General features: G+C 48.1%; 2 protein-coding genes across 4 annotated transcripts in view; both read right to left on the bottom strand.

The window, feature by feature from the left end:
* Positions 1 to 3668: 3668 nt before the first annotated feature.
* On the bottom strand, positions 3669 to 12072 carry Slc35b1 (solute carrier family 35 member B1). Of its 3 annotated transcripts, none has more exons than XM_004655551.2 (9): positions 11844 to 12072; positions 11065 to 11168; positions 10334 to 10464; positions 9133 to 9163; positions 8488 to 8645; positions 7077 to 7203; positions 5375 to 5481; positions 5054 to 5207; positions 3669 to 3936 (listed from the first exon to the last, which is right to left on the bottom strand). In XM_004655551.2, the coding sequence occupies exons 1-9, from the start codon at positions 12050 to 12052 to the stop codon at positions 3884 to 3886; spliced, it is 1074 nt and encodes a 357-aa protein (XP_004655608.2). In that variant the 5' UTR covers positions 12053 to 12072; the 3' UTR covers positions 3669 to 3883. The 3 variants fall into 3 exon arrangements, with proteins under 3 accessions (XP_004655608.2, XP_045015577.1, XP_045015576.1); XM_045159642.1 differs by having other exon boundaries at positions 10334 to 10439; positions 11844 to 11930; XM_045159641.1 differs by lacking the exon at positions 11844 to 12072 and having other exon boundaries at positions 10334 to 10475.
* Positions 12073 to 14935: 2863 nt separating this feature from the next.
* Positions 14936 to 17110, bottom strand: part of Fam117a (family with sequence similarity 117 member A) — a 55762-nt gene continuing 53587 nt past the window's right edge. The window contains exon 8 of the mRNA XM_004655552.2: positions 14936 to 16041. Coding sequence (XP_004655609.1) covers positions 15741 to 16041 — 301 coding nt within the window. The 3' untranslated portion in view covers positions 14936 to 15740. The remainder of the gene's footprint in view (positions 16042 to 17110) is intronic.

Genomic DNA, 17110 nt, shown 5'->3' with positions numbered 1-17110 from the left:
GGGAAGGGCTGAATGATCCCGTGGAGACCTGGGGCAATTTCTCTGCCAGGGCACCTGGGGAAAATGACCACTTCTGCTCATAAAATGTGCAAACTGTTCCCAGACAAGTAGAGCCAGACAGCTGAGGCACTCTTGGTGGTCCTCCCTTGGAAGACCCAGGTCCAAGAGGCAACCAGAACTCGGGGTTAACCAGCGACTTATAACACCTAGCCTTCCTGCCGTTGGCCTTTCCTATCACCAAAAAAAAAATGCAGATGTTTCCTTGGTGCGCCTCCTGAGGGTGACATAGTCAATGCTTAATGCCTGCTGTGTTTTGGTTTTTCATGGTAGGGTTTCACTCTAGCCCAGGCTGATCTGGAATTCACTATGTAGTCTCAGGGTGGCCTCAAACTCAGAGACCCTCCTGTCTTAGCCTCCTGAGTGCTGGGATTAAGGGCATGCACCACCATACCCGGCTATTAATACCTGCTTTTTAAAAGTCCTTTTAATTTTTGTTTTTTTTCAAGGCTGGGTCTCACGTTAGCCCAGGCTGACCTGAAATTCATTCTGTAGCCCCAGGTTAGCCTTGAACACATAACATCCACCTACTTTAGCTTCCTGAGTGCTGGGAGTAAAGGCATGTGCCACCATGTTGGGTCTAAAGTTCTTTGAACAACAATAAAAAAAAAAATACTGGAGAGATATCTCAGTGGGTAAAGGCACTTGCTTGCAGAGCCTGACAGCTTGGGTTCAATTGCTCAGCACGCACATAAAGCCAGACGCAGTGTGGCGCGTGTCTTAAATTCATCTCTAGTGGCAGGGGTCCCTGGTGCCCCCATATTCATTCTCTCTGCCAGCAAGTAAGTAAAAATATTTTTTAAGTAAATTTTTAAATAAAATCCTTTTAAAAACTGTAATTTTGTTAGGCATGGTGGCATATACCTTTAATCCCAGCACGTTGTTTTTGTTTTTTTGAGGTAGGGTCTCGCTCTAGTCAAAGCTGACCTGGAATTCACTATGTAGTCTCAGGGTGGCCTCGAACTCAAGGCAATCCACCTACCTCTACCTCCCGATTGGGATTGAAGGATTGAAGGCGTGTGCCACCATGCCCAGCTTAATCCCAGCACTTTGTGAGTATGAGATCAGCCTGGATCAACAGGGTGAGTTCCAGGCCAGCCTGGGCTACAATGAGAATCTACCTTGAAAAAAAACTGACATTTTTATTTTTTTGATGTTTAATTCCAGAATTATACCACCCATCACACTTGTGGGTGACTCTTTGCTGTAGGCCAAGAGGTGCACAGAAAATGGGAAATAACTTTACCATGAATCTGAGGATGAATAGTCAGAGGAGGTGGACCTAATGTTTTGACCAAAATAAACATAAGATACAACCCCACAGCAAAAAAAAAAAAGAAAAGAAAAAAACAGGGGCTGGAAGGAAATTTGCATGCTGGGTCCCTCCCTCCCACACGTAGCTGAGTCCTTTGATCTTTGCAAACCTGAGCCCAGGGTTAGGGATCAGCGCGGCCTGTTTGAACTTGCTTCGCATCTCCCATCTCAGGCTGTTTTAAGCTAACTGACTAGGAAACCTGGTCTCTTTGTCTGGGATGACGTAAGCACGCCATGTGGAATAGGCTGGCAGCTTACAAAACAATTTTCAGACCTCCGTCAAGTTGAGTAGAACTCCATTTCACTTGAAAGCCGGAGTCGTGCTGTGCTCCTACTGGAACTGACTGGAAGCAGTAGACAGGGTTAAGGAGAGGGCTGCAAGGCAGTTGGAAACCTTTTCCCACTTGGCAGTGGAGCCAAAGCTTCATCTGCTTTTGCTTTCATCTTCCTACAGCTCTAGTCAAGCCTCACCTTGCCCAGACACCTTCCTTTGCATCCTCCCTGCTTCTGAGAGGTGGTTGTTTTCCTAGCTGTGTTAGACCGTGCGCCTCCTAGAGGGAGAGTACAGTCCTTAACTGAAGTTCAGCATGCTCACTAGTGACACCAGAAGGAAGTGCTAGATGGACAGACAGGGCCTGAGGGAAGACCCAGGAACTGGATTTTCAGCCCAACTAGAAGAGCAGGCTGGTCCTATGAGCCACCTCTCTAGGACCAGGTTAAGAGCCACGCTGAGCTGCTGAAACTTGTCCTGTTCTTGGTGACCAGTATTATATAGGCGTATCAGAGTGGCAGGGAGAAGAGGTGGAAGAGGCAAGACTGATGGCCAGGAACCAAATGTCTTGTTAGAGTAGTGGGCTCAGGGGCTGGGGCAGTAGCTCAGTTAGTAAAGTGCTTTCCTTACAAGCAGAAGAATCCCCAGTACTCGTGTGAACGCTGCGCAGGATACAGTGGTGCCCATCTGTAATCCCAGCAGTGGAGAGGTGAAGACAGGAGGCTTCCTGGAGCTCACAGGCTAGCCAGTCTGATTGACTAGCTCCAGGCAATTGAGAGACGGCTTCTAAAAGGAGGGAAGGTGTACCAGTGGTAGCACCTGAGGGTGTCATCTGGCCTCCAATGCACACGCACTCAGCTGTACCATGTGCGCGCGCGCGCACACACACACACACACACACACACACACACACACACACACACGTGACAAGGAGGAGCCTGGGCTTGCTGCGGTTCTGACCTTCCCAACCCGTGGGAGAGGGCAAAGGACTGCCAGCGTGGCTTGCGATGAAACCTCCAGGATGAAAAAAGTACAAAGTGGAGAAAGGAAGGATATTCAGTCAGATGTACTTAAAACTTCTCTGGAGGGGGAAGAGTTCCAGGTGAGAGGGGGTCTTCAGGGCAGGGCTGTAGTGACACAGGGCCCTAAGGAGCAAGAGGACTCCAAGTGGGGCAGGGCTTGAAAGGCTGGGCAGAGGGTGGCAAGACGCTGCTCAGGAAGGAGGCCAGGCTCCCATCTGGAGAGCCAAGGGGGTGGGGGCTGTGGAACAGATGGAGGGAAAGTTGCAGCTGCTGGAAATGCACTTTCATGTGTAAAGTTTGGTCCTTGGAGGATTGTGATTTCCAGCTCTGAAGGCAGCAGTGGGCAGGTGGCTCTGCTCCATGCCCCTCCTCCCCCCCATTACCACCCAGAGCACCCGACGGCGGCTCCATGCCAGAACTCACGCACCGTGCCTCCCGCCAGCATCTCTTTCAAAAGGCAGAAGCTAGCGTGGCAACGCCTTGGCATAGCCAGGATGGCAGAGGACTGCAATGCATGAGCAGCTGAAGGGGCTGGGAGAGAAGAATCCAGGCCCCCTGGAGGGGAGCAGGTGGAATGAGAGTGGCGGACGGAGGAGTCAGGAAAAGCATCTTCCCGACCTGCCAGAGGTGTTCACGTTCATGGTTCCAGCACAGGCTCATGGTCAACTTCTGCCTGAGGGGTGGCAGTGGGGACAAGAAAAAAAAATCCAGCAGATTCCTTCATTTCATTTCATTTTCAAGGTGTTTCTTGAGAACATACCTTTAGTGATTTTTTTTTTTTTTTTGACAGTTCTGTCACTGAGCCTTGCAGAAGTGATTTTACATCCTCTGGCTCTACCTGCCAGCTACCTGTCCTAGCATCTTTGAGAGCTCGCCTGTGGGACTAGGTTGCCGGCACACCACAGCGCCTCCCAGCACTCCTCCCAGTCATGCGCGCCTCGCGGGAATTACCACACACCCACCAAGCCCAGCCCGGAACAGCAGCAGGGCCGTGAGCACCACGCTTTGTCTTTCTCCTCTTTATTTGTGCTGGACTGTGCAAGAGCAGAGACTATTCACTTGTCTTGTTACAACCCAAGCACTTTGTCATCTTGTTTCCCTTTTGTTTCTTTAGAAAAGATTGTAACCCAGCCCCTTATTGCGACTGAGTCCATTTTCCCAAGACACATTACAGACACAATAACTTAAATGTTCTTGAAGTAGAGAAGTCTTCTTCCTCCTAGTGGGATGTCTTCTTTGTGCCTTTTCCAAACTTGGCATCGAGACCAAGACCTATGAGAAATAAAAGAATGTGCTTAAATTTACAGGGGAGAGGCATGGAGTCTATCAATAATTTGGGCAAACCAGTCTTTGTTCTCCAAAATTGAGGACTTAAGCTAGGGTTTTGTTTTTTTTTGGAGGGGACACTCAGATATGAACTGGGGGTTGAACTAGTTTTATAAAACTTTTTCTAGGGCTGGAGAGATGGCTTAGCGGTTAAGCGCTCGCCTGTGAAGCCTATGGACCCCGGTTTGAGGCTCGGGTCCCCAGGTCCCACGTTAGCCAGATGCACAAGGGGGCGCACACGTCTGGAGTTCGTTTGCAGTGGCTGGAAGCCCTGGCGCACCCATTCTCTCTATCCCTCTATCTGTCTTTCTCTCTCTGTCTGTTGCTCTCAAATAAATAAATAAAAAATGAACAAAAAATATTAAAAAAAAACTTTTTCTAATACAACAGAATAGCACTGAGTGAAAAAAGAAAGCCACCAAGATATTGGCAATATATACATATATATCTAAATACAGCAAGATGGCCAGGCGTGGTGGCGCATACTGTTTTTTGTTGTTTTTCGAGGTAGGGTCTCACTCTAGCCCAGGCTGATCTGGAATTCACTCTGTAGTCTCAGGGTAGCCTCGAACTCATGACGATCCTCCTACCTCTGCCTCCTAAGTGCTGGGATTAAAGGTGTGCACCACCACTAGTAGGAGGATCGCCATGAGTTCAAGGCCACCTGAGACTACATAGTAAATTCCAGGTCAGCCTGAGCCAGAGTGAGACCCTACTCACCACCCCCCCCAAAAAAAACCAAACAAACAAATATAGCAAGATGTAAAAAATCAGAATCAAAATTTCTGGGTTACTCTTCTCAGCATATGCATAACACTATAGGTTGGTAGGGGGTAAATATCAGATTCTACCTGACTGAGGAGGGCCTGGGGACCCTGTCACATGATTAAGAGGGAATGCACAGTAGGAGGCTACATTAGAAATAATGCTTCCTTTTCTCTTAAGTTTCCTCTAAAGTAACTAAATAAATCTCATATACATGTACATTTTAGGGAAATAACTAGAAAATCCTACCAATGGCCCTCTGAGGCCCAGAGAAGCACATGTTTTGGATAGAACTTACCCAGGAATACCAGCACAGTGCCCACCCACTGCATGTGGCTGATGGGGTTGGCAAAAAGAATCACAGAAGCCAAGATGGTGAAGAATTTCCGCGTGGTGGTGATGATGGAACAGGTCAGGGGGCCAAAATACACAACTGTCATGAAGATGAAGCTCTGAAGAGAGAGGGAAAGGTGCATGAGGCAGACATCTGGGTATCTACCACAGGTATGAGGGCAGACCTAAGGGCTAACCCTACCACCCCTCCTCTGGCCAGGCCAGGCTTGCCTAGAGCACCAGCAGCCGCGGGAGGGAGGCAGGTTGTCCCCATGCAAGAACTCACCTGGCCCAGAGCACTGGTCAGGCCAAAGAGCAGGATATTATAGATGATGTTGGGGTACCTTTCTGCAAAGCGCAAGAATTCCCAGAGCTCTCCAGTGAATAGGATTCCTAAAAAGAAATGTCAAGGGGGGAATGGCACATCTTGTGATGCGCACACCACGCACCTGCATGGTCTGCTCCAGGACCAGGAAGGACGCTAGGTGGGGAACAGCACATGAAATGGTTTTAGACTGTCGTAGCATGCAGCTTTCTCACATTTATTTTTTCCTGGTTACAAAAGCTAGACTTAGAGCTGGAGAGATGGCTTAGTGGTTAAGGCGCTTGCCTGCAAAGCCAAAGGACCCAAGTTTGATTCCCCAGGACCTATGTAAACCATTTGCACAAGGGTCACATAAATCTGGAGTTCATTTACAGCAGCTGAAGGCCCTGGTGCGCCCATTCTCTCTCCCCCTATTTCTCTCTCTCTTAAAGAAATATATACATACATACACACACATATATAGTTTAGTATATTTAATATATACATGTGTACATAATTTGTATATACATATATAAACTAGACTTAGCCAGGCATGATGGTGTATGCCTTTAATCCCAGCATTTGGGAGGAACAGGTCAGAGAATCACCATGAGTTCAAGGCTGCCCTGAGACTACATAGTAAATTCCAGGTCAGCCTGAGCTACAGTGAAACCCTACCTCAAAAAACAAACAACAGGGCTGGAGAGATGGCTTAGCGGTTAAGCGCTTGCCTGTGAAGCCTAAGGACCACGGTTCGAGGCTCGGTTCCCCAGGTCCCACGTTAGCCAGATGCACAAGGGGGCGCACGCGTCTGGAGTTCGTTTGCAGAGGCTGGAAGCCCTGGCGCGCCCATTCTCTCTCACTCCCTCTATCTGTCTTTCTCTCTCTGTCTGTCACTCTCAAATAAATAAATAAAAAATTAAAAAAAAAAAACAAAAAAAAAACCCATAAACCCCACTGCCAGGCATGGTAGCACACGCCTTTAATTCACAAGGCCAGGGTAGTTGTGAGTTCAAGGCCAGCCTGAGACTACATAATGAATTCCAGGTCAGCCTGGGCTAGAGTGAGACACTATCTCAAAATAAACAAACAAAAAAAACCAAACCAAGAAAGAACAAGAAAAACTGACTGAAAGCAGAGATCCTCGGACGTTGTGGAGAGACAGTGACCCACAGGCCTCCAGCTCAAGGTGAGCTCAGAATTGGTCACCTCTAGCCAACAGCAGTCTTTAACATTAACCCAGGTGTGCTGCATAAAAATCCTTTCTGCAAGTGCCCAGATTTGAAAAGGAGTCAGGAAACACTGACTGCAAAGCAAAGGGATCTGTGCTTAAGCTCTTCAGCCCAACCTAGGCTTCCTGTGAGTACTACCCTCTGTCTCATTTGCCTCATGAGAAGGAACAGTTCCCAGATATCCCCACGAGTTTTACTGTGTGTCTTCCCATGACATCTGGCACAGGTCTACTCCTATTATGTTCGTAAGAACTACTAGTAAGTAGACCCTGCCAGCACAGCTTTTTCCAGGAAGGTCTCTCAAGGCTTGGGCAGAAGGGCATGTTGGAAGTATCTCAGGCCCTTGGCCTGTGCAAAGTTAGCGACTGGCAGCTGAGCCAGGCTTAACTGGGTAAGGGTAGGTAGCCTGCCCTCTGGTGACCAAGGCAAAGAACAACGGAATTGCTCCTTACCAGCTCCCAGCAGAAGTGTGGACCAAAGGTTGATGTTCAGCATCATGTGGTTGGAGCCTGTTTGGTAATGAGCTCGCATGTGGTCCTGGGAAACACCTGTCAGTCCATCCAGGGTCAGAGACAAAAGCTGGGAAAGAAAAAGGGACAGTTTGCAATGAGGTGAAGAAGCAGATCCCTCCCTAATCCAGGACACAAGAGTCTCCTCTTAGGTACCTCAAAAGGCTGCTGCCTTGTGACAGAGATCCCCCACTAGCTGTCCCTCCCACAGGCACTTGACTGTCAGCCTAACCACACCACATGGTAGGACTGTAATCCCAGCAGAGCTGGAAGTTGACCACTTCCCAATGTGACGCCTGCAAGCTGGCCTACAAGGGACTGACACGGCTGTGGTGAATCAGCTACACTCTTCCTAAAAGGCTGGAGAAGGATATCCAGGCCCAGAAGCTCAGCTGCCTAGATCTGAGTAAGAACAGTGTTCCAAAAACAGGGGTCTGTGGACAGGTTGCCTGGACTGGACTCCTGAACTTCCTGTCACTGGAAAGCATGATGATGGGCAAGTGACAAGCCTTCTGGCCTGTTTCATCTATAAAATGGAGATAATGCTAACTATGTTAGGAGATTGTTGTAAAAATAATCTATTGATTAAACACTTGGAACAGTGTTTAATACATAGCCATGACTCCTGCTGTGTGTTGTTTTTTCGAGATAGGGTCTCACTCTGGCCCAGGGTGACCTGAAATTCACTATGTAGTCTCAGGCTGACTTCGAACTCACAGTGATCCTCCTACCTCTGCCTCCCAAGTGCTGGGATTAAAGGGGGTACACCACCATGCCCAGCTTGTTTTTTTCCCCAAAAAAAGTATTTTATTTATTATTTGAGAGGGGGTGAGGAGAGAGAGAGAAAGGCAGGCAGAGAGAATGGGCATGGGCATGATAGGGCCTCCTGCCACTACAAATGAACTTCAGACGCATGAGTTACTTTGTGCATCTGGCTTTACGTGGGTACTGGGAAACTGAACCTAGGCCACCAGGCTTTACAAAAAGCACCTTTAACTGCTCAGCCATCTCTCCAGCCCCCAGCCCCCTTTTAAAAATATTTTATGTATTGATCCTGCTGTTTCTTAACTCTGGTGCTCATGTTACCTGAAAATCCAGGGAGACACACACTGATTCTTTTTCATCTCCCAAGTCTCTCAGGGATCATACTAGGATCCAGACAAAAGTCATAGTGTCCTTCCTCAGGTTAAATATTTCAAACTTCCCACCATGCCTTAGCAGAGCCAGGGACCCTATAGCAAAGACTAGAAATGTGGAGCAAGGGGCACCACATCCTCCCTCAAGTCATAACCAGCCTTCTACTAGCTTCAGTGGGATTGTCCTTGGTGGAATTTGCTGGAAACAGCTGCCTTACCAGAAGCAGCTCTCCAAAGCCAACAGTGTGCTCTTCCATCCCGACTGCTTTCTTGGGTTTGTACATGAAAAGGGCCACTCCAGCCACAATCAGCAGCACACACAGGTACTTAGCCAGTGGGTACTTCTTCTTCAAGAGAGTCACCCCAAGGAGCATGACTACAGAAGAAGAGAAGCAGTGGAAACTTTAGGCACCTATAGTTATCTGTGATTCCAAGACCCTCCCAGAAACCAAGAAAGGACTGAAGGATGGGAGGAGGGATGCCACGCTGGCCTAGAGATAAAGATGATTGAGCAATAGGTTTGAGTACAGCATACGAGAACAAAGGTCAAAGGTACAGGAAGGAACAAAGCAAGGTGGAGAACAGTGGGGAAAGGAGAGACTCAACACAGAGAAAGTAAAGAGCAAAATCGGATTCAGAACACAAGATGGCAATGTAAACACAGGACACCACAATGACTGACTGCATGAAGCAGACGAGGTCAGCCTATGAACGCCACAGGAAGTGACAAGATGGCAAGAGAATCCCTGGAGACCTGTGACGGGATGGTGAAAGCGAGAGGGATGCAGAGCTCCAGCAGAGGAAGACAACACTTACTCCAGGAAGAGTAAGGGTGGAAGATGAAAACCAGCTACTTTGCTTACCTGGGATTGGCTTGCAGGATTTACCAAGGACCTGAAACATAAGTCAGTAAATAAGTTTTGAGCGTCAGTGCGACATGCGAGGAATCATATTAGGCACACTAAGAAGAGTAAGCGGGGTGTAACATCTGCTGATATCTAAAAAAATGTATATAGTATGCTTATCAAACTGCCCAGTAAGCACTTCTCTTAATATTTATACTCTTATATTAACGCTACTCTCACTTTGGGTAGAGAATCTTCTCTTTTTAGATGGCAGTGACCTTGGGATGACTCAGAAGGTATCATAGTGCTGGAAAGAAGTGACTGGAGTACTGAGTAACATCTCGATCACACCTCCCAAGGCTCAGGGTCTAATGCGGAAGAGGTGGCGGAAAGAATGTAAGAGCCAAAGGAAAGGTAGGACTCCTTACAACGTGCTCCCTCCAGATATAAAATGGCCTGGATATCCATGACCTCGCAGTGCCTGACACTACCTACACAAGACCATTATAAGAGGAGGAAAAGACCATGACATCAAAATAAAAGAGAGAATGATTGAGATGGGGAGGGGATATGATGGAGAATGGAATTTCAAAGGGAAAGTGGGGGGGAGGGTATTACCATGGGATATTTTTTATAATCATGGAAAATGTTAATAAAAATTGAGGGGAAAAAAAAAGAGTAAGCGTTTGGCCTGCAGTGGGCAATTTAGCCTCAGAAAGCAGCCCTATCACGGCCCAGCCTATCCCTACCGCCATCAATGGCCCTACATACCCTGAGTTTCTCAAATACACTTTAAAAAATATATTTTATTTTCATTTATTTATTGATGAGAGAGAAAGACACAGGGAGGGAGAGAAGGGCCTCCAACCACTGAAAATGAACTCCAGATGCATGCACCACCTTATGCATCTGGTTTATGTGGGTCCTGGGGAATCAAACTGAGGTCCTTTGGCTTTGCAGGCAAGTGCCTTAATGGCTAAGCCATCTCTCCAGCCCTTTATTTTATTTATTTATTTACTTTCGAGGTAGGGTTTTTCTCTAGCCCAGGCTGACCTGGAATTTATGATGTAGTCTTAGTTAGGGTAGCCTCGAACTCACAGCAATCCTCTTATTTCAGCCTTCCAAGTGCTGGGACTAAACGTGTGCGCCATCACGCATGGCTTTAAATACACTCTCAAACAATTTCTGAGCCAGTCCTTATCCCGCCCTGAGACTTCACCTGAGTTGGGTAGTTGACAAACTGTAGTGCTGAGTTGCTGGAGACCATGGCACCCACGTATGAGACGGAACAGGCAGCATAGAGCCAGGTCCGAGTGCGATCCACCCTGGCAGTGTCAAAAAACTGGATCACTGGGAGAAGACAAAAAAAACAAAAAACCAACAACAAAAACAAAACAAAACATACAAGAGAAACCTGGTGGGGCTAGGATGGACCTACTAAGCAAAAGCTGAAGCCATGTGAAATGCATCTGTCAAGTAAGACAGGCATAAGCTAGTTCTGTCCTCTTAGACTGGGAAATCTCTGAAAACTGTTCAGCTTTCTGTTCCCCCCTAAGCCTAGCCAGACCACATGCAGGGTGGAGGTAGGGGACTCACTGAGTTAAGAGAGGATGACCTAGCTCTGTTCCTAATCTTCAAGGAACAAAGAGAGCTCAAAACATGTTTGAAGTTGAAACACAAAGGAAAGCCAAAGGGATAAAGGAAAATGTATTTTCGGTGGGGATTTGAAACACAGAAGACCTACACTCTATAGATTTCTGGCTCAGAAAATTGGTTCAATTTGGAGACATAGTATTTTAAGTTCATGTCACAGTTATTAGGTTAACACAGAGAGGTTGTGTAAATACTCAAGGGTGGGAGGTAGAAGCAGGGAAAAAATGACCTTAAAGTTTAATTAATGCCCAAGTTATGGGAGTGGGAGTACCCAATAAACTTCTATTAGGTACTCACAGATCTTGGCAAATACAGCATTGATCACACACTGGATGAACACCAACGTTAAGGCAAAGGTGAACGTCTCCTGTTTGGCTCCCTCCCCATACTTTCCTCTTGTTCTAAGATGAAAGGAAGGAGAGAGTGAAGAAAGAAATTAGTATCTTTCACTTTATCATATCCATAATAACCGCAAGATTTGTTGGAATTATCGTGCCTCTCTAGATGTGGGGGGAGACCTTATAAGGATCATATTTATTAGGTAGCTGACGTGACTGGATCTAGAAAGTAGGCATTCCAGCCTGTTGATCCCACAGCCTAGGGAACTTACATCCATCAAGGATGGAGCTAACTGAAACGTGGAAAATCAGGTAGTGAAACGAAGTCCCCCAGGCAGCAGTAGAAGACAGCATTTGGGCTAGACGGCAAGGCCGAGAGAACAGGTGTCAGAAAGCACCAGGGAGGGAGTTCCAAAACAGAGTTGGCTCTAAGGTCACCTAAACCTGTTTGGAGGTAGAAGTCCCAGGCTCTTGGAAGCGACAAGCTTAAAAACAGCTAAAAGAAAAACTAAGTCTCAAAAAATCCAGGCGCCAACCACGGTGTTTGGGAGATTCGGGCTCAGCCGAAGATGCAAAAGCAACGGGGCGCAAGAAAATGTCAGAGTCAGGCGCGAGAACAAAAGAGAAAGCTGGGACAAGGGACAAAGGACGAGACAGGAAAACCGGGCCGCAGCCGGGGCTGCATGGAGGGTGGGCATAAGGGGGTGTTTCTGCTCCCGCGCCCGGGGGTCCGCTCACATCTTTTCTTGCAGGATCCCATAGTAGAAATAGCAGACAAAGACACCCAAGAAGCAGAGAGGCAGACGCAGCCGGTCGGGCACCAGGGATCTGCTAGAGGCCATGGGACGCCCAGACGAGTCGACCAGAGACCCGCTCACAGCCTGCAACGGCGGCGGCGAAGGCGAAAGCTCCAGGCGGACATCGCCGACCGGCGACAGGGGCCTCATAGAGGCTGCATGCGACCGCCGCTTAATAGGGCCCAGCAGCCACCTCTAGAACTGCCAGCTCAGAGATGCCAAGAGGAAACGCCTCCGAAGCCACGAGATGCATTCGAGGAAAGAAGACAAGTCCTGAAACCGTGGCTCTATTTCTGGAAACCAGGAAAACCAGCGGTATAGAGGTTACTGTTTCCTCCTCGAGATTTTTGCGATCAGGCAAATCCGTGGACAACTAAGTCCCGCATCGCGACGGGGTGGCCTAGCAGCTGTCTAGACGTGGGATGATGACGTATAAGGATGTGGAGGTCTCCAATTGGCTACGCGGTACGAAGCTAAGGTAGGTGGGCGGGAAAAGAGGAGGTGCGACCGGCAGAGCAAATTAAAAGTCTTGCGGTCGTCAAGAAACATCGCAACAGAGTCTCAGCGCCCTCTAGCTGCAGCCCAGAGCCAGTGACTCCAGTCTCCTCTAACCCTGCGGTCAAGTCCTGGCTTTGGAGCGCTCGGCCCCCCTCTGGCTTCCAAGGCGGGTAGCTGCGCGGTGCGCTGTTAGCAGAGTTCCTTTCACAAAATGCCAAACAACCTACCGAGTTTTGTCACTCTGTAAACTCGGGATAATTAGTAACAGCCACGTTTGTCGCCCTTTGAATGTTCTGAGGAGCAAATGAGCTGTTCTGTGAAAGTGTTTTATAAACTGTAAAGTGCGCTGTGCAAGTTTAAGATTTGAGTTTTTCGCAACTCTGATTTCCCCCTCACATCCTGGAAGTGGAAATAGCGTTTATTAAACTGATTTTTTTTGGGGGGAGGGGGGGAAAATACAGGGTCCCATGTCCAGGCTGGCCTCAAATTCAAACTTGCAAAGTAGCCCAGCATGGCCTTGAACTCCACCCAGATCTTTCTGCCTCTGCCTTTGACAAGCTGTGGAAGTCGGTTTTCTTCAGGGACTTCCTATTCACCCATGGAGCCATCCCGTCAGCAGCACCCTCCCCCTCCTTTCCCAGTCATTATTGAGCAGATCCTCAGCTCCTTCCCTATCCAAGTGTTGGTATTCCCCCTGTTGGCACGCATTGTCAAGGCAAAATTGACCTCAGGTCTTGCCACTGCCATCCTCAGTCCAGCCCAATTTGCAGGGGGCTATGGGCTTCTCTCTTCCAGCCAGGCTGGCACAGCCTCAGTCTAAGAAAGGAAAGAAACACTGGGCAGCATCCCACCCATCGCTAATGACCTGACTCACTAAGGCTTAAAGGGGCAAGCCAGACATCCTTCAGAAGATAGGAGGACTAAGAGAACATAGGCCCTGTCCCAATGCTGCTGCCTAGGGGGAGAGGGTCCACTATTTGCTCTTATACCTTGGCTTACCATACTGAATAATGGGTATTTCCAGGAAACCAAATTAGCAGCTGGGTGATAGACTTGGTTCTAGTCCCAGCTCTGCCTATTTACGAGTTGGGACCTCAAACAATTCACTCAACCTGCTTTCTTCATCTGAAATCAGTGGGAATGTAATAATCAACTGAAGAGCCTGGGGAGATGGCTCAGTGTTAACACTTGCTTACTTGTAAGCACTTGCTTACAAAGTGTACTGACCTGGGTTCACTCCCACAACAGCCGCTGTCAATGCAGATGCAAAAAAAGGTGTGAGCATCTGGTGTACGTTTGCAGTGACAAAATACCTGAGTGCACCCAAACACCATACACACATGTGTAAATAAAGATATTTTTTAAAATAACCAACAAGGACTGGAGAAGTGGCTTAGCGGGTAAGGCACTTGCCTGCAAAGCCAAAGAACCTAGGTTCAATTCCCCAGGACCCAGGTAAGCCAGATGCACAAGGTGGCACATGCATCTGGGGTTCATTTGCTGAGGGCCCTGGAGTGTCCATTCTCTCTCTCAAATAAATTAAAAAAAAAAAAAAAAAACTAACACAAGACAACAGAATGATCAGGGCTGTAATTCTACACCCCCCCCCCAAACTTGGTATCTGTGCCTTTTGGGAGAAGTATTCGATCTTTTTTACCTTCCCTCATTCATACAGTAGGATGTACCATATATCCTTCATCCAGTGGTTGGCATATTTTCAATGATATTTCATGAAATGCACTTGATCAGGGGCTCCTGATGCTGATGAATGGTGGTGGGATGGCCTGGCCTAGGAATCTGTTCTTGAGGTCTTATTAGATATAATTGCATCCATTATGACTGCCCTTGGGTAGTGAAATTCCTAGCCAATACAATGGGGATGTGTCTTTTGTGGAAATGCTTTGTTAGTTTAGTGCAGAAAGTCGGGGCAGTTATTCCTACTTTCCCAGAGAACCTAAGAGCTCTTGCAGTGCAGCAGTGGATGAGAGGCTATGGATGGAGTAGGGCAGTCTTCCGCTCCGCCAGGGCTGCACACTACGCGGTAGGAGCTCACTGAGGTACTTGCAGACAAGAGAGCTAAAGCTTCCCTAAATCTGTCCCAGGAAAGTCCATCCTCTGGCTTCATTCCCAGTGCAAGGGACACCCACAATGTCCAACTGTCTGTCTCCCCTCAGTTACCTTTGTGTTCTCTGTGAAGTCCACTGTCCCTGGGGAGGGAAAGACTCATGTTAGGATGAGTCACTCCCCAGGGACCCCCATATCCACTTGCAGGACACACTTCCCATTCTGGACAGACTTCACAGAGCTCCTGTGAGTGTGTCTTTGCAGAGACCCCAGCACGGCCCATCCACACAGCATCCAGACCCAAAGCATTAGGTGTCTTGAAGACGAGGTAAGTGATATAAAGATATAAAAACTTCCATGTCCACCCTACTCTATCTGCTCCAGATAGTAACACAACTTCAAGCTGCTGGGAATATTTTTTATTTGGTCTATTAACACCAAGATTTGCAAAAAAAAAAAAAAAATCTATAACACAAGGTAAGAAAACTTGAACATTAACATTCTTCAATTTTGTGTAAGCTTTGCAGTACAGAAAATATACAAACTTCAAACAGCTGCAAAAATAGTGTCTTTGGGAGAAAATAGAGTTTCTACATTGTTACAAGAAAAATAGGCATTTTTCTAATTCAGCCCAACCCCTGGGGCAGGAAAGAGTGTGAAGCCACCATGTGCCACCTGGAGGAATGCCAGCTCTCCCTCTCCCCACTGCCCACCTGGGGCTGGGCTGCGGCTTAAGACAATCTTTAGTCAGGGTGAAAGTGAGATGAAAACCCGTGGTTCTCCCCTGCCAACAGCTGAATTGGTCAAGTGTCCTGGCCCTGAGGGCCACTTTGGTCAGCTCCTCCAGAGGGAGGTGCAGGGACTGTGATATCTGTCTTCTGGTCTGCTCTTCTGTGCCTCCGGAGGTGGAGAGGGAAGGAAGTCTGTGGTGTCCCCTCTCTCTGTCACAGCCAGCTTGTTCCATGACAAGAGCCTTCTGTAAGTCACTGAGACTCATACCCTGGGATGGGGGACTCAAGATCTTCCCACCAACTGAGGGAAGCAGCAAGGACGGCTGAACTGCCCAGCTGCATGTGGACAGAACAGGTCCTCTCCCATTTGGAGGGGCTGGTGTCCACCACAGAGAACTTGGGGCTTTGACACAATAAATGAAAGTGCTCAAAGGCCGAGAGGGAAGGGTTCCTCCATCCTCTAGCTCAGGGAGCTAAAGAGGAGCCTGCCACCAAGGCACTGGGTCTCCCTGGTAAAGTGTATGTGAATAAGATGGAAGGTCCCCTCAGACCACCAAGGAGCTCTGGAAAAGCACAGACTCTTCTGATGGTGGGGAGCGCTGCCATGGTTCAAATGGCAATGAAGAGGCCTTGGAAGTCTCTGGATCCTTCCGAGGCAGTGCCCTGGGACTGGCAGGGGGGAGGGGAGAGCCCTGGCTGGAGGGGCAGTTACGGAAGACGAAGCCCATGCCTGGGAAGAGGGGCTTCATCAAGCTGACAGGGCAGAAGGCTGAGCCGGTCGGGTTGAAATGCACTTTGTTCTTATCTGGACAGGAAGTCAAGAAGGCCAGATCAGGACCAGGGGACCTGGAGGATAGAGAAAGACAGAAACAAATGTACACAGAGGAATAGCAAGATACTGCCACAGCAGGGCAGCCAGGGAGCTGGGGTCCTGCTCAAAGGACAGTAACCTGGCCACACACTGAAAGTTCAGTTTGGAGGCACCTCACCTGTTTGTTGTGGTTCTGTAGTGCTGGGGTCTGCATCCTAAGCAAGTACTCCACCACTAACCCACACCCCCAGCCCATCCATTTATTATTTATTTATTTATTTTGGTTTTTCAAATTAGGGCTTTGCTCTAGCTCAGACTAACCTAGAATTCACACTGTAGTCTCAGGGTAGCCTTGAACTCACTGTGATCCTCCTACCTCTGCTTCCTGAGCACTGGGATTAAAGGCACGTGCCACCACAGCCAGATTGTTTTTATTTATTTATTTATTATTTTATTTGAGGCAGAGTCTCACTCTAACTCAGGGTGACATGGAAAAACTCTCTAGGTAATGTAGCCCAGGCTGGACTTGAATTCAAGGTGATCCTCCTACCTCTGCCTCCAGAGTGCTGGGATTAAAAGCATGTGTCACCATTACCAGCCCATTGTTTTTGCACAGGGATAAACTGGAGGGCTAATATCCCAACAATGTGCTTCCAGAATGCTTAAGAGCTATGCAAGCCTGACTGATAACCACAGTTTGGATCCCCTCTAGAGAGCACTTTCATTTTCTGAGAGCAAGGGGTCTTCATGTCAGAGCCCACCAAGAATTTTAGGGCCCACCACTTGCCTGAAAGCACAGATCCAGGCACTGTGACTTCTGAGATTCCAGAGCCTAAAGCACGGACCTCAGCCTTAGCCACATGGACATTTGTGCTGAACAGTTCTCTGCTGTAGGCAGGGTCGTGGTGGTGAAGTGCTGACTTGTGGCTCACAGGACACCAGGTGCCAATAGTACCAGGTCCTCTTCTCCCCAGTTATGTCAGCTACAAGAGTTTCCTGGGCTGGGGAATGTAGCTAGGTAGTAAAGCACTCAGAGCATGAGGTTCCATTCCTCAATATGGCCAAAATAGAAAAGTCTCCTGACATGGCCAGATGTCTCTCTGG

The sequence above is a fragment of the Jaculus jaculus genome, chromosome 9 (assembly GCF_020740685.1).
Source record: "Jaculus jaculus isolate mJacJac1 chromosome 9, mJacJac1.mat.Y.cur, whole genome shotgun sequence".
Lineage (NCBI taxonomy): Eukaryota > Metazoa > Chordata > Mammalia > Rodentia > Dipodidae > Jaculus > Jaculus jaculus.
This window is presented reverse-complemented; position numbering and strand designations above follow the sequence as displayed.

Excerpts from the sequence above, each read along its gene's own strand:
- Slc35b1 (XM_004655551.2), bottom strand. The coding sequence starts at position 12,052 with ATGAGGCCCCTGTCGCCGGTCGGCGATGTCCGCCTGGAGCTTTCGCCT. Across the intron at positions 10,465-11,064 it reads TGCTGTATTTGCCAAGATCT|TGATCCAGTTTTTTGACACT; the intron begins GTGAGTACCTAA and ends GTCTTCTCCCAG. Across the intron at positions 3,937-5,053 it reads CACTGTGCTGGTATTCCTGG|GTCTTGGTCTCGATGCCAAG; the intron begins GTAAGTTCTATC and ends TATTTCTCATAG.